Source organism: Rhinolophus ferrumequinum, chromosome 21, assembly GCF_004115265.2.
Source record: "Rhinolophus ferrumequinum isolate MPI-CBG mRhiFer1 chromosome 21, mRhiFer1_v1.p, whole genome shotgun sequence".
Taxonomy (NCBI): domain Eukaryota; kingdom Metazoa; phylum Chordata; class Mammalia; order Chiroptera; family Rhinolophidae; genus Rhinolophus; species Rhinolophus ferrumequinum.
This window is the reverse complement of record NC_046304.1, coordinates 41,564,749-41,592,325: the sequence shown is the minus strand read 5'-3', so window position 1 is coordinate 41,592,325 and position 27,577 is coordinate 41,564,749. Positions and strand designations below refer to the sequence as shown.

At 42.3% G+C, this 27,577-nt stretch overlaps 1 protein-coding gene across 2 annotated transcripts in view; it reads right to left on the bottom strand.

Moving 5' to 3' along the window:
- Positions 1-5,727: 5,727 nt before the first annotated feature.
- Positions 5,728-27,577, bottom strand: part of TLK2 (tousled like kinase 2) — a 99,220-nt gene continuing 77,370 nt past the window's right edge. For both annotated transcript variants that reach the window (XM_033090903.1, XM_033090905.1), the window contains 7 exons: positions 25,131-25,222; positions 19,322-19,411; positions 15,954-16,123; positions 14,621-14,759; positions 10,814-10,925; positions 8,803-8,910; positions 5,728-6,825 (listed from right to left, as the gene is read on the bottom strand). In XM_033090903.1, coding sequence (XP_032946794.1) covers positions 6,652-6,825; positions 8,803-8,910; positions 10,814-10,925; positions 14,621-14,759; positions 15,954-16,123; positions 19,322-19,411; positions 25,131-25,222 — 885 coding nt within the window. In that variant the 3' untranslated portion in view covers positions 5,728-6,651. The remainder of the gene's footprint in view (positions 6,826-8,802; positions 8,911-10,813; positions 10,926-14,620; positions 14,760-15,953; positions 16,124-19,321; positions 19,412-25,130; positions 25,223-27,577) is intronic.

The window sequence follows — 27,577 nt, the reverse complement described above, 5'->3', positions numbered from 1 at the left end:
TCCCACAGCCCCCAGTGAGGCAGCAAGAAGTGGACTGGGGCACCAGTGGGTGGTGACCAGCTTTTTAAAAATGAAGTAAAACAAATAGCAGAGTGCATTGTATGTGAGCTAAGTTCTATTCTATGAAATATGTGTTGGGTTGCGGTGTTTCTTACCGTGGATTGTCATGAAAAACACGGCTGTTGAAGACCTGGAACCAGCTATGCAGGCTTCCTGGCTGTCCCTGAGCAAAGCCTGTTTCTAGGTGACTGCCCCGACCTACTCCTGTCCCACATCTAAAGTCCCTCACTACCGTCTGCCCGGCCCTACTTCTCCTTCTGGGCACCACGCTTCAGCAGGCCAAATTACTTGTCCTTCCTTCAGTTGGGCCCTGGGCTTACCCCCTGGAGGGGCCAGGTTTCGCGGTGCCATATAACCGCACACAAGTGATAAGGCAGAAGGAAAGGAAAGGTGTACAAGGCACTGTCAGAGCCGAGAGGCAGGCAGACTGCAGATGACACTTGAGTTATTTTCAAAGACAGTCAGATGGCCAAGTCTTGGAGGTGTGAGAGCATGGAGAGGTCTTAGTGTGACAAACACTTCATATAGGAAGAGCACAGCAAGGGTAACGGACCCGTGGCTGCAAACACTGTCCCGTCTCATTCTAGTTCATTCTGCCCATCTTGCAAAATCCAGGCCCCAAATCCCCAGGCGCCTCATCTCGCTTAGGGAATTAATCAGCTCCCAGCTTACATTTATTACATTCAGTTTCTAACTGATAACCTTCTTTAAAGCAAGAGCCACATCTGATGTACCTTTTTACCTCCCAAAGAATCTAGCCCAATGTAATATAAACAGAAGGCTCTCTATAGATGTGCTTTGAGTGGATGCATGAAGTTTACAGACGTGGCGACTGTAGCTATGAGCGCCTGGCCCAAGGTCACACAAGTTAGAGTTGTGACCTGAACGTAGTCCTCACTCGGGGCTCTCCTGTCATCTTGTTCTACCAGATTCTGACACGGGGCAGTTTTGTCCAGTGAATGTGGGCTGGGAAGCAGGGTTAGTGTGAAGGTTGTGAGTAGGATTCTGAGAATCTTGTAGATACAAAGAAGCAATGGCTCCAGGAATTGATTTGTAGGGAAGGACCTTCGCTTTCACGCTTGTCGGTGGCGTGCCCTTCTCACAGGGCACAGGGCTCAGGCCACGGCCACACTGGAGACGTCTCCCCAGGGGCCCCTGTGACAGGGAGGCAGCGTTAACTATACCTCTGCCATTTACTTTACTTTTTCAGCTTCGGAAAATATCCTTACATCTCCCACCCCCTTCAAGCCTTACAGCAATCACGATGAAGTTAGGACACACGAACAGGAAGATACAGAGCTGTCCAGGGCTGGGGTGGGGGGACATTTTAGCTTTCTCATCTATAAAGCAAGACGACAACATCAGATGGCTTAGAAAACCTGAAGCAGGAATGTTCTGGGAAGCCATGCCCCCGGGGAAGCCATGCCCCCATCTCCCAGCGAAGTTCAGTTCTAGCCCAGGACTGCTGCCCAGGCCAGCTGGGTCACCGAGTAGATTTCTAAGGGCTAGCCATGAGGCAGGGGAGGGACAATGACAGAAGCCTGGGGGAGTGAGCCCTAGATTAGGGCAAGATATGCCTCCAGCTGGGACCCCAAGTGCAGCCTTTTCCCACAGCAGTGTCTATACAAGGATGGCACTCAAAAGAATACACCTCACCCCATCCCCATTCAACCCTGCTTTACCTACCACCAGGCACCAAATCTCTCTGCGCCTATTTCCCCCTCTGTAAAATCAGTGAGATGTTTCTACCTTGCCTATACCTAGGCAATGAAGAGACGCAGCTGAGAATCTTCTCTGTGAAGCAGTCATCTAGAGCCCCTGTCCCGGCAGATGCTGCCCTCTGCTCCCCCCTCCCCAAGCTGCCTTCAGGGTGAAAAGGCTTGGGCAGAACAGGCCACCAAAGTTGCAGGCTGTGCCGGAGGCCCAAGGAGGCTGAGCTTACCAGTTCTCCAGGCCAGACCCATGGCCAGGGGTGGGTGGGGCCCAGTGCGCCAGCCAGTTGCTCTCTGACCCCTTTGCACCACGGGGTCTCCAGCCCAATGCCTCACACATACACACACACCCTTATGCTGACTCCAGCCTGTCTCGGGCCCCTGCTGAGCTCCCTGAGCACAATAGGGCCTTGTATTCCCTGCCCCCACCAGGTCCCAGACCTGCTCCCTGGCCTGTTTTCCCAGCCTCTGGCAGGTTCCCCCAACCCACCAGCAGAGCTCAGCAGCAGCCAGAGTCCCTAAGTACTCCCTCCTTAACCCTCCTCCTCTCCCTGCAACCTCTCTACACTCTCTCCTCCCCCACCCCTACCGAAGAGCTCCAGTCCAGCCCCAGGCTCTCTTCACCCCTGATCCAGACTGCCAGGCTGGATTCATAGCTCTCCAGTGAAAGAAAAATGTGATAAATGAATTCATGAGAAGGTACTGGTGAGTTGTTACATACTTTAAGGCCAAAGGTAAGACGCATCTTGAGTATATTGTTAGGTACCAAGGCACTTGTTTAAGGGATGTGTTGTAGGGACCCTCCTGGGGCTCCCCATAAAAGAGCTTAGGTATGACATCAGTCCTAGGACAGCCCAGAGCTTACATTTTCAGCCCTAAGACAGAAAATAAAACAGTCATCTCTCTTCTAGCTGGGTGAGTTTAAGACACGGCCCGATAGCAACCCTCTCCAATTGTCCCTCCCTTGCTGCAGTGGCTGATAGGAAGGTCACCAGGACTTGTGACTGACCTTCAGTGCTCAAGCCACTTGGGAAACAAGACAGCAGGGTGGGGCGGGGTGGCGTGGGGTGGGGGCGGGGCTGAGAACGTGCGTTTCTAACTGGGTCCCAGGTGACGTGGCCTGGGGCCAGCCTGGCCTGTAAGATGCTCCTTCCAGACTAGGCCGGAAGCAGTCATGGATCCAGGTAAGTGGAGACTGCTCACTTCATCAGACAGAGGTTGGCAATGAATCCCAAGCCAGAGGGGTAAGGCTCCCGAAAAGTCTGCATCACCTACCCAGGGCAAAGGATCTCCTGACAGCCTGGCAAGGAGAAAGGCTCTGAACCTCAACCAGCAAACTTGGGGGTTCCAGGACCAGCAATCTCACTTACTGGATCTTGTGATCTTTTTAAACCACATTTTTTGATTCCCTTCTTATGTGCCAGGCACTCTACATACCTTATTTCCACTTTTTACTACAACCATGCAAGGAACAGAGGTGGGATTTGAACCAGACCTAATTTTAAAGCCCAGGCTCTTAACGACTAGGCGATTCTGCCTTAAGAAGATAAGACAGAACAGCTAATTTTAGGAAGAAGGACTGCCCATACCCCAACTAGTAGTTTGTGTACCATGTCTCTCCCCACTTACCCCAGGCAGATTTTAATTACAGACAAAAAGAGCTTGGGCAATTAGAATGATGAGTAAGGGGGAAAAGATTCTCAGAAAGCAAAAAAAAAAAAAAAAAAAAAAAAAAAAAACACCAACAAACTTTGCCTTCTTAGAAGCAAGGAGCTGGACCTGCAGCTTGCTTCGAGCTCTAGGATTCTAAGATAACTATGTTTAAAGAGAGCTACTTGCTAAAGAAATGCAGTGCTCCTTGACTGCTAAGCTTCTCAGCTGGCGGAAATCCTGTCCCTATAGAACTAGTAGGAAAGGGAGACAAACCCTTCTAAAGAAGAGAGCAGACATACAGGGTGGCCACAGAAGTGGGGTGCATATGGCTCTGAATGGAGCGTCTCCATTTACTGCTGCCCATGTCACAACGGAGATTTCGGAGCCCATTTCCTTCCCCTCAGACCCCCATATTCCATCCCTTCCTGGGGCCCAGAGACTTCATCCCTGGTTGTGATGGCTGGGCCTTCCCTGTCCTGTTCATTACTGTATTCCCACCCACAGGCATAGTTGTTGGTACATGAGAGGTACAAAAGGTGTTGCACGAATCAATACTTTCTCATTAAGCCTGCGGTCCACTTGGACTCAGCCGCTGCCAGGACTCCCCTATCTACACCCCAGATGGTAAGGGCTCTGTTTGAAGCTGTAGAACTAGAGTAAAATCAAGAGGCTGGGAAATTCGCTTCTTAAAACTTATTTTAATATCATCCCCACCCCCCAAATTGGGACAGGCCAAAACAGTCTGGCTGGATTTAATTACAAATTAATACACATTTTTAAATCATTGTTTAAAGTAAATCAACATTGTGGCAATAAGGGATTATTCTTGGAAAAAGTGAAACCCATATTAACAAAATATGTTGTAGAAGAACCCCACTAGTGATTTCACTGGCTATTTAAAAGTCTAGTAAAGGTCACCACCCTGCATGTTCTCCGGGGCTGGTCCATGCAGTGCAGAGGCCTTGCCCAGACAGTTGAGCCCAGTCAGCTCCAACTTGGCCCTAGACCCAAAAGCAGCAAGGAGCGGGGGCACCCCTTCTTCAGGACAAGGGTAGAAGGGGTAAATCAACCAAGTCCTGCAGCTTCACTTAGGCCATGGGATAAAAGGAGGCAGGAAGCTTTAGAGGGAAGGCTTAAAGATGCAGCATTTAACTGTTAAAAAAATTTCAAAATAATTATACTAGACTATTTATTGAAAGAGAGGGAGGAAAAATAAGGAACAGAACTTAATATTTTGAGTAAGTTTAAACACGGTCTCAACTTCATCCATCCCTCTTCATGTGCAGACACCACCATCCTTTCGGCATTGTGCTCAATTGACCTTTGAGACCCCATGGGTAACCTGTGCTTAGCAGCTTGGTTAAAAAAAAAAAGCTGCTGCACACACATACACATGTATCATGTGTGCACATATATATTGCAATAAAATAGCTTCACAAAGCTCAGGGGCACCAAGGGTCTGGGGCTAACTTCCTTCCATTCAAAGTTCCAGAAGACAGAACCGACCCCCAAACTTCTCTTCGATTTGGAGCACACTATTCTCCCCTAAGATCGCCTGAAAAAGGGGAGGGGCAGATTCACAAAACAAACGAAGGTCCTAGCAAATGTGTCACCAGTGGCATTGTTTCACATGTAAAAGAAACACTAGAGTCATGAGTTAGTTGAGAGCTCTCTACCCTTCCTGACTTCCCTTCCCTGCCCAGGAAACTCGCAAGCCCGAATGCTGCATCTTTAAATATTTCTGGCGGAGCCCTCTTGCCACATATGTCAGTAACATTCCAAGCTGGCTACCACATGTTCAGGCTCTGGCCTCCTCTCTCTACTGCCGAGTGCTCTGCTGTTTCAAGGCCGTGGTGGGGCCACGCAGCTCCCATTTCAGCTTCATCTTCAGTTGATCGTACATCTTAGAAACAGCCAAATTTTTTTAAAAAATTAGTTCCAAAAAATGTTCATATTTGAAATACCTATTTCCCTTGAGATTATTTTTTAACTCCACTTAGTGAATCTATAAAGTGAGTGAGATAAAGTGCGTGTGCACATGCACACACAGACGCACACACCAGCACACACCCACAACACGTAGAGGACTGGAGGTGGTTTCCTGCCAAAAGACCTAACAGAGGAAAGCTTATGTGCTGATCGAGTTTTAATATCATGGTTAACAGAAATGAACACCGTTGAGCAAGCACACAGAGCCTGTGGGCAGGCACCCCTGACCCTGGAGCCGGGGCTCCCCAGCCCCTTTTCTGCCTGCCTTTGCAGCAGTTTCCATAGTTACTACATTCAGAGAATTCAAGAGGACTGCATGGACAGATGAACCTTTATTTAAAAAAATAGCACTTCAAATAAATTAAAAGGGACAACCGTCAAGTGTTCAAATTGTGAAGAAATAGTTGAAAACCTAGAGAGACCCAAGCTGCAGTCTTCTAAGCTCATTCTTTGTCCAATGGCAAAACCCGCACACCTCAGGATTCCCACTCCACGTTTTCCCTACGGAGACAAGGGAAGCAACGGCAAACGGGAGACCAGACGGAGGAGAAAGCTGCGTCTGACTGGAATGAACACCGCCCCGTACTTGCTAATACAGGTTTCACCTTATGACCAAATGTATTCTTTCAAAAATAAAAAAGGGGGGGAGGGAAGCTGCATGTTTTTAAAAATTGAAATTATTTAGGGATAAAACACTAACTCTAGTGCCTTTAACGGGCAATAGCAACTTTTTTCCTCTGAAGTCAAATACCATCCCCAGCTGAGCCTTTGTGCTACAAGCTTTTCAGGAGATGTTACCTAAACTTTATTAAAAGAAAAGAACAAGTTTAAATATAGACACTGGACTAGCCCAGTCTGTATTTTCAAGTCCACATTCTTCATCTGAAACACTGCATCAGGGACCCCCCTGAGTCTGCATGTTTTCAAGTTCACAGTACATGGAACCAGTTTTTCTTTTGAATTTTTTCCTCACTCAGAGCAGCCACATGCAGTGGCCGTTGACGCCGGAACCTCGGGCGGGGCCTTTTCCTACGAGGCCTGGCCAGAGCTGCCCAAGGCTTCTCCTCAATGAGAATCGATGCTGTCATGCTCTATGGATGGGAAAAAAGCAAGAAAATAAAAGCACCTGGTACAGGTTTCATGAGATCCATTCGGATTCGCTATGTTCCAAACCCGCTGCTGAATGCCATTTGTCCACTTTGTGTGCATTGAACAGTTTGTGGCCTAGGAGTGGGTCTCAATTCGAAGAACTGTTATTGGATGCCCCAGAGGTTGACGCAATAGCAGCTCCAGCAGGGCTACTTGTGGAGACCGACTTTCGGATGTGAGGCAGCAAGTAGGGGTCACAGGCCAGCTGCTGGACATCGATGCGGTCCTCCTTTCGGTAGGCCAAGCATCGTCGAATAAACGCCTGAAAGGAAAGTTTCTTGAAGAAGCCTGAAGCAGACAATCCTGGCGCCCCAAGAGGGAACCCTGAGGCTCTACAGCAGCTGCCAAGGTCCTTCCCAGAAACCACCAGGCAGACCTGGAGCAGACCAGGAAAGGAGACGCGCTGGCAGCAGGACCTCTCTGTGGCCACTGACTCCTTCCCAGATGGGGACGGCTGAGCCACTCCTGAGGGGGAATGGGGCATGGCTTCTGAATAGCTCTGCCCCCAAAGCACAAAGAGCAACACAAAGAACTCTCTCTTTGCCTTGGCTGGTTTGCATGGGCACAGTCTTAACTTCGTGGTCCTTCACGGTCCAAACCATGGGCTCATAGGAGCTTCCCAAGGAAGAGGGAATTGTAACGACAAACTACCACCACATGCAGGTGAGGAGACCGGCACTGACTAACACCTCAGTGTGTCACAGGTTGGTAAATGCTTTCCCTGTGTATCTCACTCGTCCCTGAAAGATCATTAAGCAAATGAGCAGGCACATACCTAAGTAGTAAAGGAAAACCTGAATAGCACTTATCACCCCAAGAGTATCACAAACTGAAGACCCACTGAGCGTGGGGTTTGATTCGGAATCCTAATTTACTACCAACACGGAGGTTTCCTTCACGCTGGGTATGAATGGCTATGTAGTCGCAGTTTCTACAACTCTTATCATAAAGGCCCTTAAATACATGGTCTTTTTCGCCAGACAGTTCTATTTAATCAAAGCCTTGTAATATAATTATTTTAAATAAATGAATCCATTTTAATCATCTAAAACATCACTGTCACCCAAAGTCCACACTTTACATGAGGGTGACGGTGACACCTCCATGCAGGCTCACTGATTGTAACAAATGTACCACGTTGCCGTGGGGTGTTAACAGTGGGGAAGGCTGTGTGTGCTTGGGGGTGGGGAGTACATGGAAACGCTGTACTTTCCACTCAATTTTGCTGTGAATCTAAAGTTACTCTAAAAAGTAGCCTATTTTACAAAAATCTAAAACATGAAATACTTTTCTCTGTTTTTCTGTGTTTAATTAACAAAACACAAAAGCATAAAACCAATCCTGGTTTTTCAAAATAAAAGATACCTACAGGGAGTTGCTTGATTAAGGCATTTGGAAGATAAAAACAAATTCACAGAAATGAGCACATTGATCTTTGGCCTTTAAAAACAAACCTTTCTTACTGAGATACCTAGAACTAGAGTTAAACAGGTTTCCTTGGGTTGGATATCGGTCAAATCAACTCCTTTTACCTTGAATTTCTCTCCACACAGCTGCCAGTACAGGCTTTTGAACCAGCAATCAGATCACACAGCTGCCCTGGTTAAAACCATCCACTGCTTCTCATCCCAGTTTACAGTCTGTCCTACCATTCTCCCCTCTGCTCTGCCCGCTCTGTGGACCTGCTACGCTCACACTCACATCTGAGCTTTACTTACGTCTCTCAGCTCAGAACATTCTTCTCCCAAATGTATGCATGGCCTCCACCTGCACATCATTCAAGAGTGCCCCAAACCTGACTTCATCACTGAGGCCTTCCCTGACCGTGCCACCAGAAAAGGGGTTCCGACCACTCCACCCCCTTATTCTGTTATGTACTTCATGACATTTATCACCATCTGAACTGTACCCATTTTTCGTTACTGTTTGTCTCATCCAGTGGAATATAAAGTCCTTACAGGCAGGGACCTTGTCTGTATAGCTCATTGTTACATACTCAGAGTTCCTCCTTCTCCACTCTCTGGAACAGTGTCTACTGCTTAATTGGCACTCAATAAATATTTATTGTGGGAGGAGAGGGGGAGAACAGGGTAGGGGCTGGAGAAATACACATTTAGAAGGAGGAAGAAGTTTTTAATGACTCCTGATTTTTGTACTGAATAAACCATCCACTACTACCCAGAGAAGTAACACAAAACCCAAAGCAGTCGTTTGTGTTGGCCAATGGATCAGAACTTACCTTTGCTTCAGGTGTTACTACTGGCTTTGGCGGAAACTGCACTTCAGTAGCTTTAAGAATAGTATTTTCTTGCAGAATGTCTTGCTGGGACTGGTTATGACCAAAAGGCTATCATATAAAAACAAAACAAACAAAGACTAACTAAGAACACAATTCAAAACCTCAGGGAGGAAAAGGAGAAGACATGTCTCAATGAGAACTGCTAGAAGGAGCTCCGGAGATGATCTCCTCTAATTCTCTCATTTTGCAGATAAAGAGTGGAAAGGCTCAGAGCTTAAGTAACTTGGTGACAGTCCAACATCTAGGTTAGGGCTGAGCCGAGAGCAGAAGCAGCACCTGCTCTAACATACCCCTGCTGAGCTTTGCTTACAGCAAAGAGAAGGAGATTTAGAGCAGGAACCTCTTCTGCCCTGAGTGGTACCCATGGGCTTAAGCAATACATATAGGTGCCATCAGCAGACACAAAACACACATAAAAAGAGATGGAAAAGTAAGAGTAAAAGGGGTACGGACAGAGTGGGAGAAAACTAGAGCTGGGGCTACTTGGTAGCTTCATCTGGGCCCCAAATAGCCATTTTCTAATAAACTCTTAAAAAATAAGTCCAGGCCTAATGTCATCTCTCTAGTGTTTCTACTGAGAGATCACAACCAATTCTTTCTAGATAACTTCTGCCACCACTATCAGCAGCACTTTCACATTATCAGAGAGCATAAACAATAATTAACTCCTACTTGTTCTGAATAATACCCCATATGAGAGAGGTGGGCTACAGAAACAAAGGAGGGGCAGCCAGATGACTCAGTTGGTTAGAGTGCGAGCTCTGAACAACAGGGTTGCCATTTCGATTCCCATATGGGCCAGTGAGCTGTGCCCTCCACAACTAGATTGAAGGACAGCGAGTTGGAGCTGATGGGCCCTGGAGAAACACACTGTTCCCCAATATTCCCCAATAAAAAATTAAAAAACAAAAAATTAGTTAAAAGAAAAAAAAGAATCAAAGGAAACAAGGGGAAGTGAAAGAGGAAGCTGAAATCTGAATTAACAGGTCGGCCGGGGGATTGTGATCAAAATATTAAGAGTCCAGGGGAGTTGCAGAACTCCCAAATAGCTTATACTCACAGCCTAATGGGGAGCATTGAAACATACAAACACACTAACAGCAGAAATATGTATATAAATGCACAGCTGGACCCTAATACATACATTTATAAGGTATTATACTCACAAGGAAAAAACAAATGTGAAAATTCATTAGGTATAGTTTACTACCTACGTTATTACTTGTTCTAATGATGTATCACCTTGATCAGAAGTAACAGACAATGAATACCGCCCAGTGTAGAAATATAAAGCATGCTTTTACTACTACTGTATTTCCCCGAAAATAAGACCTAGCCGGACCATCAGCTCTAATGCGTCTTTTGGAGCAAAAATTAATATAAGACCCAGTATTATATTATATAAAACCTGGTCTTATATTATGTTAGATAAGACCTGGTCTTATATTATAATAAAATAAGACCAGGTCTTATATTAATTTTTGCTCCAAAAGATGCATTAGAGCTGATGGTCTGGCTAGGTCTTATTTTCAGGGAAACACGGTAAAAGTTTTAACTAATGGGGTGGTTGGGAATAAAGAATACTACAGATGTTTCAAGTTTGGGGACCTTTAATAATGGCTCTTGGGAAGATTGTATACTTTAATAAGCTATTTCATATAATTCTCCATAACATATTATTAGAATCAAAACATATCCTGGATCTAATTGAGAACAGCAAAAAAATGTATGTTTTCCACAACCCAGCAGAATTCATTAGGTGCTCTAGAGTTGAAAATTTCTCCTACACAAAGCTTTTTATTAAGTCTATATTTCTTCATACCATTACTCTCAAGATTCCATTGTGTATAACCCAATGATTAGACCCCAGAGAACAGTCTACCCCATGCCACTGAGTACATGTGCCACCCAAGGTGGCAGTCAAGACACTGCATGCAACCTTCTCCCTTACCTTCCTTCCATAGAGACATTGGTAGAAGATCACACCCACTGACCAGACGTCAACTTTATTTGAGATCTTTGGTGGTTCTTTCCCAACCACAAAACACTCTGGTGGTAAATACCTGGGACAAAACGGAAATAAAAATCCTTAGAAAAATGACCGTATAAACCTAAGACATGAACAAAAAGGCAAAGAAGACAACCTTGTTGGAAATAAAAATATATGGATTTTAACAGCTGTGAAAGCAACTTAGACCTAATTGGAGAAAGCCAATGAAAAGACACTAACTTAAGGACACAGCAATGTCCTGTGAAGCCTTAAAACACATTTCTCAGTTCACCGAGAGAGGGGGATGTTCTCCCTAGTTCCTACATCACCCACCCCAGACTCCTTCCCCTGGGTTGTGCCTAATCTGTCATTCAACAAGTTAAAAAAAATCCAAAAGGTGTGGGGGGAGGGGAGCAAAAAAAAATGTGCATTCCCTTTTATGACAGCTGCATGAACAAATATTAAAATATAACCAGAGGTGATGTGGTTTTCCTTTCATGTTGGCTGAAGAAGATATCTGTGGAACAAATAACTATTTTTAAAGTCCCAATGATTTCAGGACCCAGTAGAAAACTAAGGGGAGCGGTTGTTCTGTCTTCTTAATGTAGCCTCTTTTGGAAATCTGGACTGAAAGTAACTACAACATATAATCAATGGTGACATTAAAGTCCATATTATCAAAGGACATTTCCCACTTTAAGGGCGATCAGGGAGTTATTAGAAGACTAACCAATAGTGCAGAGAAAGCTAAACAAACCTGTTAGCACAACTCAATCCTCATCTGAAGTCCTTCCTCCCCACCCACCCCTGCTTCCAAAAAGATCAGCGGACAGCCAACCAAATCAATTGCAAGGTATGGAAGATAAGTGCCTCCGGCATTTAGGAAACCAAACAAATACACTCTACTCATTGTGTAGAGTCACAGCCATGGCACAGCTGGAAGGCAGAATTCTGAAGATAACAGATCGATTTCTGCAGATTTCATGCTGGCAAAACCAATTCTGTGAAAAATTCTGTATTTTAGACCCTGCTGTGCTTTTAGTACAAAAAGCTAAACTTATAGCTTGAAGGGGACAACAAGAGTTGAGAGGCAGAAAATGTTCGGATGATGGGCTTTCTTCTTTTTTGTAAAAGAAATTTAGTTTCATGTTCTTATTTCTTATTAATTTTAACAGATATTTTGGATGATTAAGACCATTGAGCTAGATTATTTCACAATAAATACTTTCAGCCAAAACACACACATTGAAAAATGAATATATAGACACAGAACACACAAAGAGGGGGGAAATGGCAAAGAAATAAAAAATAGGAAAAATAATCTATTAAAAAAACAGCTCTTCCAAATGCCACTAAAACCCCCCTGAACCCTAGTTTTCATGGTTCTTTAATATATATAACTTAAATATGACCTTAGATATATAAAAAAATCACTTTCTAGGTCTCAGTTTGCCCCATCTGTAAATGAAGAAATAAACTAGTTCTTCACCCAAATAATGCTGAAAATAGTAAGCACTGTAATTCCCTATGAAGAACTTTGCGAGGAAGACTAGAAGCCAGGTCTATGACACTACACTAAATTGTGTTTAAAACACAAACATAGTTGCATGTTCCATCACGATAAAATCCTCAAAGAGAAAAGTGATTCTCAAGGCCTAGTCTACAGATCACTTACTTAAAGATAGTATTCAACGTAGAATAATTCTGAACAACCAAATACTGCAAATAGTCACTGAGAATTTGTTATGACCTCCTGTCCTATTTGTATCTCTCTGGGGCATCAGAAGTGGATGATATGTTGACGATGGTGATTATGACGTTTCTATCAATATGGAGACTTTTTAAACCTTCATAGAAATCCATAAAATTTAATTTTCTCAGGAGCCCTTCTCTACTTTACTTTTTACTATACAAAAAACCCCCAAAACCTTCAAATATAATCGAAAGTAGAAAGAATAGTAAACTGAAGTTCCAAGTAATCACCTAGCTTCAATATCTATTAACACTTGGGGAATCTTTATTCATATACACCCTTCTCCACTCCCCATAGATTACGTTGAAAAAAAGCAAATCTCAAACGTCACATAATTTTTATTTAAATTCCAACCACTGAATTTTTATAGCTTAGTAAATACAGCAATAGGTAGCAATGAGAAAACCAATTACACATGAAAAAGCTTCACCTCTTGAAAAGATCAAACTATCAAACAAAAAACTCAAATCCAAGTTCCAGCGAATTCATAGAGCAGAGGTGTAGACCTGTTTCCAGAATTTCCAACAGCGGATATTTCTGTATCATTTAGTGACAGGAACACTAACCCACAACAACCACCATAGTGAATAAAACTGTAAATATAGCATCTATTTTAAGCCTAGAATCTCAAAGTTTTAATTTAGTGACTGACTTTCACTATAGGTACTATCTCCATAAGCAATAAGGAGCAATGGAAAATAGCAATTTTGTGTGTTTTTAACAGGATTTGATCGATTTTTTAATATATGTAACTTAAATATGATGGGGCTGATCTTGTATGTTGTGAAAGACACCCCCTCTTCTGTCTGCTTCAGATCAACACCCTCATTCCCAGACAGTCACTATTCTACAGTCTCAAACATAAGTGATCTGATCATCTGACCCTGGGGTATAACGGAATGTGCCACACCTCCCTTAGTGCTCCTGGAAGCTTTCTTCATGTTCAGAACCACACTCCATGTGTGGCTTTGTGTTACCACCTCAGACGTGCAAAGGAAACTCTGTTAACACACATATTTGCAACCACAAAGTTAAATGCCTGAACTGCAGGTATCTTTTAGGTTTCGCACTGTCAAAAATAATACTCGGCAGAAGTAGAATAGGTCATAGAACAGGCAGGTAGAGCTAGCTGGGGAAGAGATGAGTGACAATAGATGGGAAGAAATGTGGCTCAAAACCTTTTAGAACATGCTGAGATGGATGGATAAATTTCTTGGCAAACTGTGCAAACTTTTTCCTGTTTAGATTTCAAGGGATGCTTTTTACATCCTGATTATTTTACATCCTCAGAACTCCTTAGTTCTTGAGAGTCCATCATCCTCAGGCAACTCTAGAAACAAATCCCTCATCCCATTAACAAACACATCAAGACACTTGCATTTGTACTGAAAAGAATTTAGAGCCATTCTTTTTTTTTCCTCCCTTTCTTCTGCCTCCAGTTCAAGCCGCTGTTTCTCAGTCTAATTGTGTAGAATACAGCTCGCTGTCATCTGTCTAATTGTGTTGGATACGGCTCTCTGTCATTGGCTGCCCACAGCAGCCCAGCTCCAGGGAGAGCTGTTGTTCACAATCTTAGCTGTAGAGGGCGCAGCTCACTGGCCCATGCGGGAATCGAACCGACGACCTTGGTGTTAGGACCTTGGTGTTAGGAGCATGGTGCTCCAACCACCTGAGCCACCGGGCTGAGGGCCATTCTTTATATACACATACATGAGCAACCTCGTTCTCTACCTAGTTGGCAGGGCCAACCCTATGGAGGAAACACTCAGCTCAAATACCTGGCCACACATAATCTCTCTTTCAATGGTTTTCAAGAAAGGAAAGAAAAATGAAGACAGATTACTATAAAGAGTTACTGCTAAAAGAGTAACTATTTGGGGAGGAAAATCTGTTGGGGTTTACAGCATTACTGCCTAAGCAGACAGGATGTAGATATTAATTATTAATTACCAACACTTCAGTGTAGCACAGCCACATATCCACCAGCCAACCTGGCAGATCTCCCGGATACCTACCAATAAGTACCAGCACCTTGTGACGTGAGCTCCATGCCATCCACTGAATTGTAGCTATCATCATCCATGATCTTGGAAAGACCAAAATCTGTGATTTTTATCTCTCCACACGCTGTACCATTTACTAAAAGAATATTACCTAAAAAGATAAAAATCTTCATGAGACTTACTAATTTCAGAGAAAAAGCCAAGGTAATAACAGACAAGAATGGGACAACTGAACTCTTGCACATGGTAGCAAACATCTAAATCCCTGGACTCTGATGCTGAGGGAGAGTCCTCAGTGTCTGGCTGCAACCTTCTAATTTCCAAGAATCACCTGCTTAATGTGCCAAAACCGCCACTATGAGCAGTGGAAAAAAATCATAACTCGCCAAAGTAAAATATCACTTGAACACTTGGTCAAAGATGGTGGGAAAGTTTCATCTGACCTTTCAGTAAGGATCTCTAAACCACCGTGTTCAGAACATTAGTTTCAGGGGAAAAAAATCAAAAGAAAACACAAGGGAATCCAAGATAGCACCACAGTGCCCCCTACAGCTCCTACTGCAGGAAAATGTACTGGATTCAGTGATGGAAAACCCAATCGTACAATGGCCATCCATATCTTTAACAATCACTTCACTGGAATGACATTTTGAGTCATGTGAGTTGCATTAGAACATTAAAGAAAAATGAAGAGTGAGATTTAATACGTAGCTACCAGAGGAGGAAAGCAAACTTAACAATTGTGCCTCACCAGGCGGTAAGCGGGTTCACCTTCCTAGCACCACACCTAAGCTGGTTAGAGCTGCCTACAGGGGTGCACACTCCCACAAAACAGCTGAGGGTGACAACAACAAAAAGTAGAGGGAAGAAGTCTAACTGCCCTCTAGTTTTTGCTGATGACTATCTAAGTTATACAGTAACCAAAAAGATGAAAAACTCTGTTCGGAATTTAATGAAATGTGAGATATACGTGCGAAATACGTCATTCATTTTGGGGCACTTATCAAAGAGACCTGGAGTAGAGGAACTGCTACGGAGTGTGAGTAATGGGAAAAAAACAAAACCGAGCTTGCCAGAACAGTTATTTCTTAATTGGACTGACATCATGAATTGTCCTGGCTCTAAAGACAAAGATACTGTTTCTCCAGAGCATTTACTGTGATCCACCCTCCTAAACCCAGCACTGCGTGGCCAGGACTCATTCCCACACCCACTCAAACAATCTGAAGTCAGATGGTATTAGGCCTTCTTGTCTCCTGCCAAATTCTCTAACTTTATAAAATTACAAGTCACTTATAAGACCACGGAAAAGCCACCAACAGTGTCTCCTAAAAGTTAGACATACCTGGTTTGAGGTCATAGTGTATGATGGGAGGTTTGATTTCATTTAAGTACTTTAAAGCATTCACAATCTGCATGATAATGGATCGGGCCTCTTTCTCCGACATTAATTTGTGCTGTTTCAGGTAGAAGTCCAGATCATTCCCCTCACAGTATTCTAATACCGTACAAAACCTAAAGACAAATAAACCAACATTTGACTGCGGGATGAGAGCAAGTAGATTAAGACTAACTAAACCAGTCCCACTGAAAACTTCAGGTAATTGGCTTCTCACTCCCTTCTTCTTTGTTCCTTAAAATACTCTTCTGTTCCTTATTCGCTAATAACTACCTGAGTGGTTTACAGGAAGAAAAGTGCTTCTTCGCTTGGTGAAGAGTTTCCACACCCCCCACGCGGGAATCTGCTGTGCTACAATACCTCTTCTTGAATCCAGACTATAAGAACTCTGACAAGAACTGGAAGGGTCTCCATTACATATCCACATCATGTTCCATTTCTAAACAAGTACACAGTTCTCAGCAAATATTTTCTACGCCCCTGAGTGCTGACAGTGAGGACGCCGCTCGGTTTGCCCAGGTCCCATGGACTGGTGGCATACTACATCCCCTGGCATTTTCCACAATATTGTACTACAATTTCTCTGCTAAACACAGATGTGAAAGAGCTTTTTAAAGTACAGTATCTGTGGTTCTAACAAATGTGTAATTACACAGTATGGATTTCCTTCCTTTACTTGTATCAATACATTAAACAGACCCAAATTTAACACTACACACCATTCGTGGCATTAAGGGTCACGTGTATCTTCCAAGGCAGTTATAAACTAAAGTTAGGTCCCTGAACTGTTTTGAGTATTCCTGAGATGAATACCTTTTAAACTATTCTGTTATGAGAATATGGGCGTATCACCCAGGGTCTAGCCAGGAAATAAAAAACACTTGAGTATTTAAAACAAAGAGGCTTTAATTCAGGGAACTGAACACATAGATGAGGAAAGATTTGAGAAGACAATGGCCAGAGATCATCTAGAGCAGGAAGCCATTAGCACCCTAAGGCCAGAGGGCCAGAGGGAGGAGATGGTGCAACCAGAACCCAGGGTCACCCAGGGAAACTGGAATCCTGGTGCGGGGGTGTCCTCCACCCACCACCATCTCTGTCTCCCCATTGGCTGAACGCAGCTAAACAACAACTGACACAGGAGCCTGGGAAACACAGTCTGGGAGGGCCAACTCATCTAAGATGGGGAACAGGGGGAGGTGAGGAGCAGACCCAAGAGCAAACAAGCTCAGGACTACCACTACGGGCCTCCGGCAATTTGAGGCCTTCAAAATACACTGCAAGGAAATGTGGACACTCAGTCTTATGGGACCCAAAACTCAACACAGCGTTATGCTTCCTATGAGACATACTAGGGCATGCTAGCACCATGTATGAGAATGCATGTCTGAGGTGTATAGACTCTGGTCTGAGATGCTGAAATCTGAGATACGGACTCTCATGCTTAGTGGATTTATTCTTTGACCCAAGTGCAAGCTGAAAATAAAATCTCACTTTTAATACCCAAACAACTCACAGAAGACTTTCTAAAATGATGGTGTGACTTATTGTTGATGAAAATACATCATACAATAGGAAGAACAATACATCAAAAATAGTACAGAAGCAGCTAATTTCTACAATTCGAAACAACTGATCATCTAAATCACTATATTTATCTTTGAAATAGTTTTTGCACTTATATTTTGGGGGATGGGGGTGAGGGTCCTACCTAGTGTTCAAGGAATTTCATCAAAACAAAACAGTAAAGCCACCCTGTGGAGAGCTGTTCTCTAACTAGATACTTTTCTGAACTCTACTCCATGCTAAACATACATGGTTATGCCTGGTGCAAGGGCCACCCTAGCAGATGGAAGAGGAGATAGTTCACATTTCCAAAGGGAATTACAGTCTCCTTTGGGGGTCATTTCTAAATGTGGGCAGTTCTCTGTGTAGCAATTTCTGAGACAGCTGCTGCCTGAAACAGGCCAAAATTCCTAGAATCTTCTGGAACGCTAAAAGGAACACTTGTAGACCAGACCCAGAGTATGTTTTCCTGACTCAGTTCAGACTCCTACAGAGAAAACATTTCCAATGCTGAACTATTTCTCAACTCCTAGATAAACCCAGCAGTGCTAGAGCTTACCTATACCTGGTAATGAAATACAATAATACCTACGATTATTAAAGATCTTAGCCAAGTCATTTAACTTCTCTGGTCCTCATATCTCTACCTGTAAAATGAGAAGGTTGGACTGAGATCCCCTCCAATTCTAACATCCTATAAGCCTATGACCTATATTTTAACACGCAGCGTTGGGGAATGCCTTTATTTATGTCACATTCAGTCTCATTCTATGATAAATCACAGTGCTGGTTCCTCTTTAAAAGGCCTGTCAGTGTTCATTAGAGTCTCCAGGGTGGGGCAGAGGCTCTCTTGAACAGTCTGCACTCACTGATGCTTGTCAAGTGGTATGCTGGCACCCATTTGTGCCAGTTTCTGAAAGCTGATAATTTTCAGGAGTTTTCTGAGCTGGTCATGAAGCCACTGGTAGAATGAATGGATAAATAAAAGGTGGTACTTCCATATAATGGAATATATTTGATCATTAAAAAGGAATGAAGTACTGATCTATGCTACGACAAGGATGAACCTTGAAACAAACCATCATGCTAAGTGAAGGAAGCCAGTGACAGAAGCCTACGTACTATATGATCCATTCACTGTGAAAGTCCATAATAGGAGATCTATGGACACAAAAAGTAGATTAGTGGTTGCTTAGGGCTGGGGTGAGGGGTGGAGGAATGGGGACATGACAGAAAAAGATATGGGGTTTCTTTTTGAGGTGAGGAAAATGAGCTACAATTGACTATGGTGATGGTTGTACGCATCTAAATATAGTAAAAACCACTGAACTGTATACTTGAAAAGGATGAACTGGATAATATGTAAATTGTATCTCAATAAAGCTTTTTAAAAAAATTAGTAGCTTGAAATTGGACATGTTGAGAGTATTTACGCCACAGAAACTGGCAAATACTACAAATTAGTCCCATCCCTCTCCCTACTATACTGGATGTTAAACATTTACCAGCACACATCCTGTGGCCAAGAGATGTCTTGCTGGCCCAAATCTGTATTCACACATGATCATTTGCCCATAAATAAATATATACGGTCCAGATTTTAAAGTTCTCTTTGCTAAACTGCACTAGTTAAATCATTATGCAAAAAGTAAAAGGGGTAAACTTTACTATTTTTTATTCTCCATGAGTAGTCAACACACTGCAAGAAAACAGTATTAACTGCTAAGCTAAAATGGCACAGCACTTACGAGTCAGTGTCCAGTGAAAAGTAATCATACAGCTTAACTATTCTGGGATGATCCAGTTCTTTGTGAATCCGGTATTCCCTACATGCATGCCTGTAAACAAAATGGAAAATTAATATTTGTATTTTGGCCTGTCTTTTGAAAACTCATCAAGGATACTTTTACATATTCTCTCATTTCTCTATTGTTTCCATCTACTCATTCTATTCATTCCATTCAGATCCACTCGGTCTCCTTATCTTTCTTCATCCTATTTTCTCTACTAGCATCTACCACGCTGTTCAGAAAATAGTAGGTGCTCACATATTTGTTGAATGAATAATGGATTTTTATCCCTTTCAAGTGCATTCTATGACAATCTGACCTCTTTTATATTTATACCAAATATCAGAGCTGTACAACAAATTATAAAGACAGATTTTTCTCTCTTCTGAAGCTAATACTTCATATCTATAAATGTTTATATCCTAGGGTTACATCAAGGGGATCAATTAGCATACAAACTCCTTGGATAAAGGATAAAGGCTATATAAGGCAAGTGCTTTGTATTTGTTTTTAAATCCTACTGCTTACAAAAAGAATTTAAAGGGCTATCAGCTTTTCTTTTTCCCAAGAAAATGTGAAATTGATAGAAAATTTGAAAGTATGGAAACCCTAGTTTTCTTAGAACAAGAATTTAAATACACGTATTAACTTTTTTTTTATAGTACTTTTCCAACTTAAAAGCATTTAATAAGATTAGGAACAAAAAGGTACTATATAACCTGATATTTTCATATATTAAATTTCTAAAATAATAATAGAACATGTTTATACAATATATTCATCAATAATCTTTTTTTTTAAACTTCCTCTTTTTTAAAAGAATTTAATTGGGGAATACTGGGGAACAGTGTGTTTCTCCAGGGCCCTTCTGCTCCAAGTCGCTGTCCTTCAATCTAGTTGTGGAGGGGGCTGCTCACTGGCCCATGTAGGAATCGAACCGGCAACCCTGTTGTTCAGAGCTCATGCTCTAACCAACTGAGCCATCCGGCCACCCCTCCGGAAGCTCAGCTGCAGCTTGTTGCCTTTAATCTAGTTGTGGAGGGCGCAGCTCACTGGCCCACGGGGGAATCGAACCGGCAGCCCTGTTGTTCAGAGCTCATGCTCTAACCAACTGAACCATCCAGCCGCCCTAATCATCAATAATTTTTAAAGTATGTAGTTCTTATTTACAAAGAGAGCAACAGGAAATTATACTTTAACTAACCCAGCACCATTTAGCTTGGGGCATTTTGTTATAAAACAAAAGTCAGAAAAGAAACTTTCCATAATATGGTAAAATAAAACTAAAAGTAATGTTTTCTGAAATTGGTGTATTCCAGCATATTAAAAATACACAGAAAGTATTCAACTAACAAAGCTGAGGAAACAATCAGGGGAAGGTGGAGGGAGGAATAAGAATCTAAAAGTAATTACATGTATTTTTCTCCAATGGAAACTTTGATTAGGCTTATTGTTCAAGCTGCCACTTTGGCAGTTTTTGCTTCTTTTTGATGCTTCATTTCATCAACTTTATGTCTTTCTGAAAAGACAGACTTGCCAGCACTTAGGCAGAGCGGTGTTAGAATACAAACTGTACTGGGACCAAGAAACCTGGCTTCCAGTCTGGGCTTTGTGACATCACCTCACTGGGCTTCACCATCCCTGCACTGGATTGGCAGTGTTAAAGGGGGCTCACTGGAGAGCCACGCCTCCAGAGCCCCTGTGGAGACACTGAGCAAATGTAACTTTGGCCTAACCCCCCATTCCACCAAAGCAGCTCCACACTTGTCCTTTTTCATATATCAAGATTCTGGGCTGGCCCGGTGGCCCAGGTGGTTGGAGCACCGTGCTCCTACCCCCAAGGTCGCCGGTTTGATTCCCACATGGGCCAGTGAGCTGCGCCTTCTAAGCTAAGATTGTGAACAACAACAGCTCTCCCCGGAGCTGGGCTATCGCAGGCTGCTGTGAGCCCCCGTGAGCTGCTGGCAGCCAGCATGAGTGGCCGGTAGCCATCGAGTGGCCGGCAGCTGACAATTGTGGCAACCGACTGCCTCAGCCGAGGGGGAGCGCAAGCTCATAATCCCAGCATGGGCCAGGGAGCTGTGTCCTACACAACTAGACTGAGAAACGACTTGAACCAGGAGGGCGGGGGGAAAGAAAGGGAGAAAAAAAAACCCATGTAATATTTCATTAAGTAAAATAAAGGTGATGCTGTTAAAAAAAAAAGTTTAGAAACCTATGGACTAAATAGATAACTGTTCCAAGTCATTTTTTTACTCTAGCATGCTATAACTCTGTAATTCCCTGCACTTTTGTTTTAACTTTTTGATTTTGTGCATTTCAGAGTAGAGACCAATTTCTCTGTCAAGGTACAGAAAACAGAGGAAAAGTAAAGGAGGTAAAACTCGAGAATCAAAGGAGGTGTCATTCAAACTCCTCCCCAACTAAGGGAATGTGTTGTGCATCCCTGAAAGCGCTCCCTCAACATCAGGCTCTAAGCCTCCTTCTCATGTTGCCTTAAGGCAAGGCAGGGGCCTGCCATGTCCCTCGTATGTTCAGCTTTCAAGTTGGCATCCAAGGGATTAACGTACTATACGTACAAAAACTTTAAGAAGAAACTTATTCTAAAGTATTAATCTTTTACTCTCTTACAAGTGGATACATATTTAGACTTTCAAGATGATTTTATCCTAAAAAGCAGAAAAGAGTATCACATAAGAGTATACTACCTAATTCAAATGCAATTATCTCTGCGGAAAGCTTTCTATGAACTTTTTCCTACTGTAGAGTTTTTATAACATGTTATTTTGGGGAGTTAAAGAAATCTAGTAATATCTATTAATGTTTTAACAATGCAAAAGTAAAACAATCAGTTTACTTTTTGTTTGTTTGTGGAAGAAGGAGGAAAGGAGGTGCAGAATAGAACTCAAAACTAAATAAAATAACAACTTTTATTGTCTTTAACCTTTTCCTTATTTTTTACCCAAATAAATGTCTTGATTCTAGATGGGACTGGAAACTCATCCTCACGAAAGGAAAAACAATCAAAAGGCCTTACTTTGCAGGGTTGGAGTAGCATTTTCATATTTTATGCTACCGCAAAGTAAAGTATACTACTTCTTAGTTTAATACTGAATTTTGAAAGCACTTTCTAAAATATGTTATGTGCTTCATATAAACCTCCTTTCAGTTAAAAGGAGTTAGTGACATTTTGCTAATTCACTATTACCTATAGCCTGAAATTCATCAGTATGATTTCATATCATTTAGCAAGCAAAATCTATCAAAGAAAGGTGAGAGTGCTTGACATTTCCCCAAGGATGAATGGAGGTCACAGTAACTTCGCACACCCACTCCCGAGGGTCAACTGGGAAATGGCTACTGTCCAGATGGCTCCACAGAGGAGCTCAGGCGCCCTGATCCCCACCTCGGGAGGAAACAAAGTAGGAAGGCACCACTGTGAACGGGAGCTGGGCTGGTAAAGAGCTCAGAAACATGAAGCAATCCCCTCCACTTGCTCTCTGACTCTGCCAGGTAGAGAAATGTGAGACAGCACCCAATTCATAACACTGCCCTGGCTTCCATCCCTCACTGTTTCAAACCGCTGGGGTGAGCAGAACACCGACCTGCAGTTACTACAGTATCATTACCAGAGTTCTCCTTAAGGTCAGCCTAACAGCTGGATACTGAGACTAGGCAAAATATGTATAGATTCTGGAACAGGAACTATCTTCTTGAGAAGATAGTCTTGGTTGACCTTGGTCTCGGTTGACCAAGGTTGAGCCTTCCTAGAGTCAACTGGTTTAGAGTGGTCAGTGCACACGATATGCAACAGGCTCCAGGGCTAGTGGGAGGGCGTTTTTAAAGAGAAGCATGCACTGCTCCAATACCTTTCGGCACCCTGAGAGTCTCAAAATAATGGGGACATTTCTCATTTACAACTGATCAGAACAACATGTGATTTCTTTCTCTGAAGTGCTCCTAGCATTCACTGTGGCCTGCCATTTGTCCCTGCATGTCAAGTGACCGGAATGCGCTTATAATAGTGTAACTGCCACTCAAGCATCTGGACTGCAGCTGCCTGTCCCGTAAGACACACATGCAGGACGCCACGCATAAACCGCATCTCAATTCCTTTTCCTACCTCTGCTGAGCCCTATTTCTCTTAATGCCACTGGAGCCTTCTCTCCCCGGGTGCTGAGAGCCACTGCTAATCGGCACGGACTAGGAAGAGTCCCTGCGTCCCTGGTGAACAATAGGTGGAAAGCAAGAGTTGCCTTGGTCCATGTCCCAATAACGGGTGATGATGTAGGAATGTTTTATTTTCCCCTTGAGATTAGAAACCAACTAAAAGGCTACTACATAGTCCACTGCTTTTTTTCCCTCCAAAGTACTATTTATAAGACAAAAACCAAAACTGCTTTTAGAGAAAGGAGGCGGGTTGCTTATATCAAAAGGGGTCATCTCCCAGCTGAGAATTTGTCAGCTCCCCAGGCTGAGCGGGTGGGGCTGAGTAAATGCCGACTTACCATCTCTACCACCATCCGGTTTAGTCATCCAACAAAAAGGAATGAATATGAAATTCCAGTAATAAAAAATGAACAAAAGACTAGAGCTGAAGTGCTTGCTTTCTGCTCTTTGATCAGATAACTAGAACTATTTGCATTATCTATGCAGCATAGGGTTTTTATTTTTACCTAAAGATATCTCTTTTTGGTAAAGACAAACGTGACTTTAATTTAAAAAAAAAAAAGCTGTATTTTCTCAATACACCTTTAAAATTTTTAAATTGTTTCATATCTGGTCAAGTTGAGATTTTTAAGAACTTCCTTTTTAATTCATAATAAAAGTTTACAATTTGATTTTTTTCAAAAAAGTCAACAGATTTGCAAGCACCCATTAATAAAGGTCCTAAATAATTGAGGGGAAAAAAGGAGGAGGCCGTTTCCTCCTTTCAGGGGTAGGACATGTCTAAATCAGTACTTGTACCTACAACAAGGAAACAATATTAAGCCCAGTGGGGATCCTAATAGCAAATTGATTCTGTGTGGCCTCCAAAGCAAATGAGCCATGAACTCCAACGGTGTGAAGCTTGGAGGGAAACAAGCAAGACCTGACATTAGTGGAACAAAGAAATTCACACTTTTCACACTTGCACGTGTGTCATAACTATTCATTCTAAATAAGTCCCCCTCCCACCCCCCTTACAGACGAGGGCTGCTACTAGTGGCATTTGAAGAGAGGCGAGCACAGTGAGAGGGACACTGAAGACCGAGAACTGTGAGAAGGGCAAGCTGTGCCGGAGAGGGCAGCATAGCCCCGAGGAGCTGGACAAGTTGAACAAGCACCACCGAGGCACACTGGTGCCTCCCCAGTCTCCTCCGTAATGAAATGACTGAAGCAGCTAACAAAGCCCCACCTGACGCCCCCCAGGGTCCCCAGACCACTGAGGAACACTCTCATCTGGTTTCTATAGACAAGCCACAATGATTTCTGAGGCTCTGTTTATTGTAGCAAATGCTATACACCCAATGGAAGGGGAGGGTAAGCGCATGGGCTTTAGATTAAGGGAAGTCTGGATTTAAACAGCAACTCAGCCATTTCTTAACTGTTACTCAAATTCTCTAAGTATCAGTTTCCTCATCAGTAAGATGGAAAATGTATTCACTCTCCTAGGACAGTTATGAGGATTAAATGACACAACAACAACGCATGGAAAGCTCTAACACAGCGCTCAAACTTCAACTATTACTATTAAACTTTGAAAAATCACTCTAGTATCACTTACTTGTGGTAATTCTCCTTTTTCTCATCTCTCCAGTTTTTATTTAACTGGTGAATTTTCACAGCTACATATCTTTGTTCTGTTAGATCAAATGCCTATAAAGAAAAGGAATAAATTATATTCTGGATAAATGTTAACAAGAATTACAGGTAACTGACTTGAAGCTTCTATTTAATAGATCAACATACTCAAAGTCCAAAATGCATTACTCAATAAAAACAGCAGCGGAAGACAATACATCACATACTTGTTTCAGAGTACCAACCATTTTCTTGAAACTTGTGATCAGATAAATTTAGAAGTCTCCAGACGCACTCGTACCAAGGGGTTTAGAAAATAAATCCAAGTATACACTACAAACAGATAGGTAGCCCTGCCTTAACAATCACTTCCAAACAATTCTCTTTCTGGACATCATCTACCCTTTGGGACCTTTCTCCCTTAGGTTGTCTCGTCTCTCGTCCCTCAGCTGACACTGAGACAGGCTTTAACAGTAAGTCTTGCCATTTTTGAAATGCTGAGGACACATAGATGTATTCAAAGAGAATACATCTCTTTGCTATGTTTGTTTAGAAAATAACCTTGTGATTTGTTATATTGTGTTTATTAAAAGTAAAAACAGAAACAGAACCTCCCAGAAAAGCCTTGCTTTTAGTCCCACTCATATATATGCCAGGTAAATCAAAAGCAGTTTTTGATCCCAACAGTGTCTGAAGTTAGTTACACCGAGTCACTTCTCCAGCACAGTCCAAAGACGGGACACGTTTTCCCCAAAGACCACCACTGTTGGCACATCTGCTAGGTAGTGCTATAACATGGGAGTAACCAATGTTTTTTTGAGGATGTTGGGTGTAAATCACAATTTGATAAAGTAAGTAGCATTTTACTACAATAGACTATTTCCCCTATACAAAAAAAATTTATTGAGGAACTCCTTTAGAATGAATAGTTTTTTTGTTTTTAAAGTTCAGATTAAAAACTTACTACTTCAGTTCCAACACTGTTACCACCCATTCACCAGTTTCCCCAAGTGTATGAACTGATAAAGGCAACAGGCACAGGAAACACAGTCCATGAATAGTGATAACTGGTCTACAGATCTTTTAACATGGAAGCTACCTCTAGGAAAGCACTGCATGCATGCAAGAGAGGGCTGCTTATAAAAGAAACTTCTAATTTACACCAAGTATAAACCAGTATTTTTAAAAATATAAAAACCACTCAATTCAAACAGAGTATCTTATTTCACAGAAACGGAAACTTTTGAACTCTATTTTTCTTACAGAGTTTGAAGTCCATCAGTAAGCATGTATACCATCATGCCTTTAGAGAAGAGAACCACTTCAAGCCATTAAAAACCAGATTAAATGCCACTTAATTTGTAAGGACAGTCATGATACCACAAGTCTCATTTTCTCCAACTACCACACCATATTTCTGAATCCAAGACACTGATCCTCCCTTGATTTAAGAAGGGCTTTTGGAGAGTGGAGAACAGCAAAAGAGTAACTACATCAAATGGATACATCACTGGAAGTAGCATTTAGATTTCAGAAATGTTAAAATGTTTAAAGACTACATAAGGAAAAAATGGGATAAAGAAGTCACTAACAAGTAACTGGGACGCACCAATAACCAATTTTGATGATTTAAAAGAAGGAATAGTGCCAGTTCTGAGTATATAGCCAAAAGAATTGAAAGCAGGGTCTCAAAGAGATGTTTATTTGCACATGCATGTTCAAAGCAGCACTATTCACAACAGACAAGAGGAAGCAACCCAAATATCCACTGACAGATGAATGGGTCAAGAAAATGTAGTACATTCATACAATGGGATGTTATTCAGCCTTAAAAAGAAGGAAATCCTGTCACGTGCTTCAATATGGGTGAACTTTGAGAACATTATGCTAAGAGAAATAAGCCAGTCACAAAAGATAAACACTGTGATTCCACTTATATGGGGTATCTAAAAATAGTCAAATAGAAACAAAAGGTAGAATTGTAGTTACCAGGGGCTGGGGGACGGAGAGTAGAATTATTGATTAATGGGTAGAATTTCAGTTTTGCAAAATCAATAATGTCTGGAGATCTGTTTCACAAAACCATGAATATACCTAACATATTGAACTGCACACTTAAAAACGGTTACAATGGTAAATTTCATGTGTTTACCACAATAAAAAAAATACCAAAAATAAAAAATAAACTAAGCATACGATTCAAGAATGAAAACAAAGAAAACCGAAGGATTCAAAGCAAGTTAATAAAATGGAAAACAAATCAAACAGTAGATCTGATCAACGAAATAAAAGTTGATTCTTAGAGGAGGGAAAAAAAGCATTGCCTAACCTCTGGTCTACCAGTCAAGAAGAAAAGAGAAATAACTAAGGTACGGATGATATTTTTAAATCAAGAGGAAATAAAATATTTTCCAGAAAAATTAAATTACC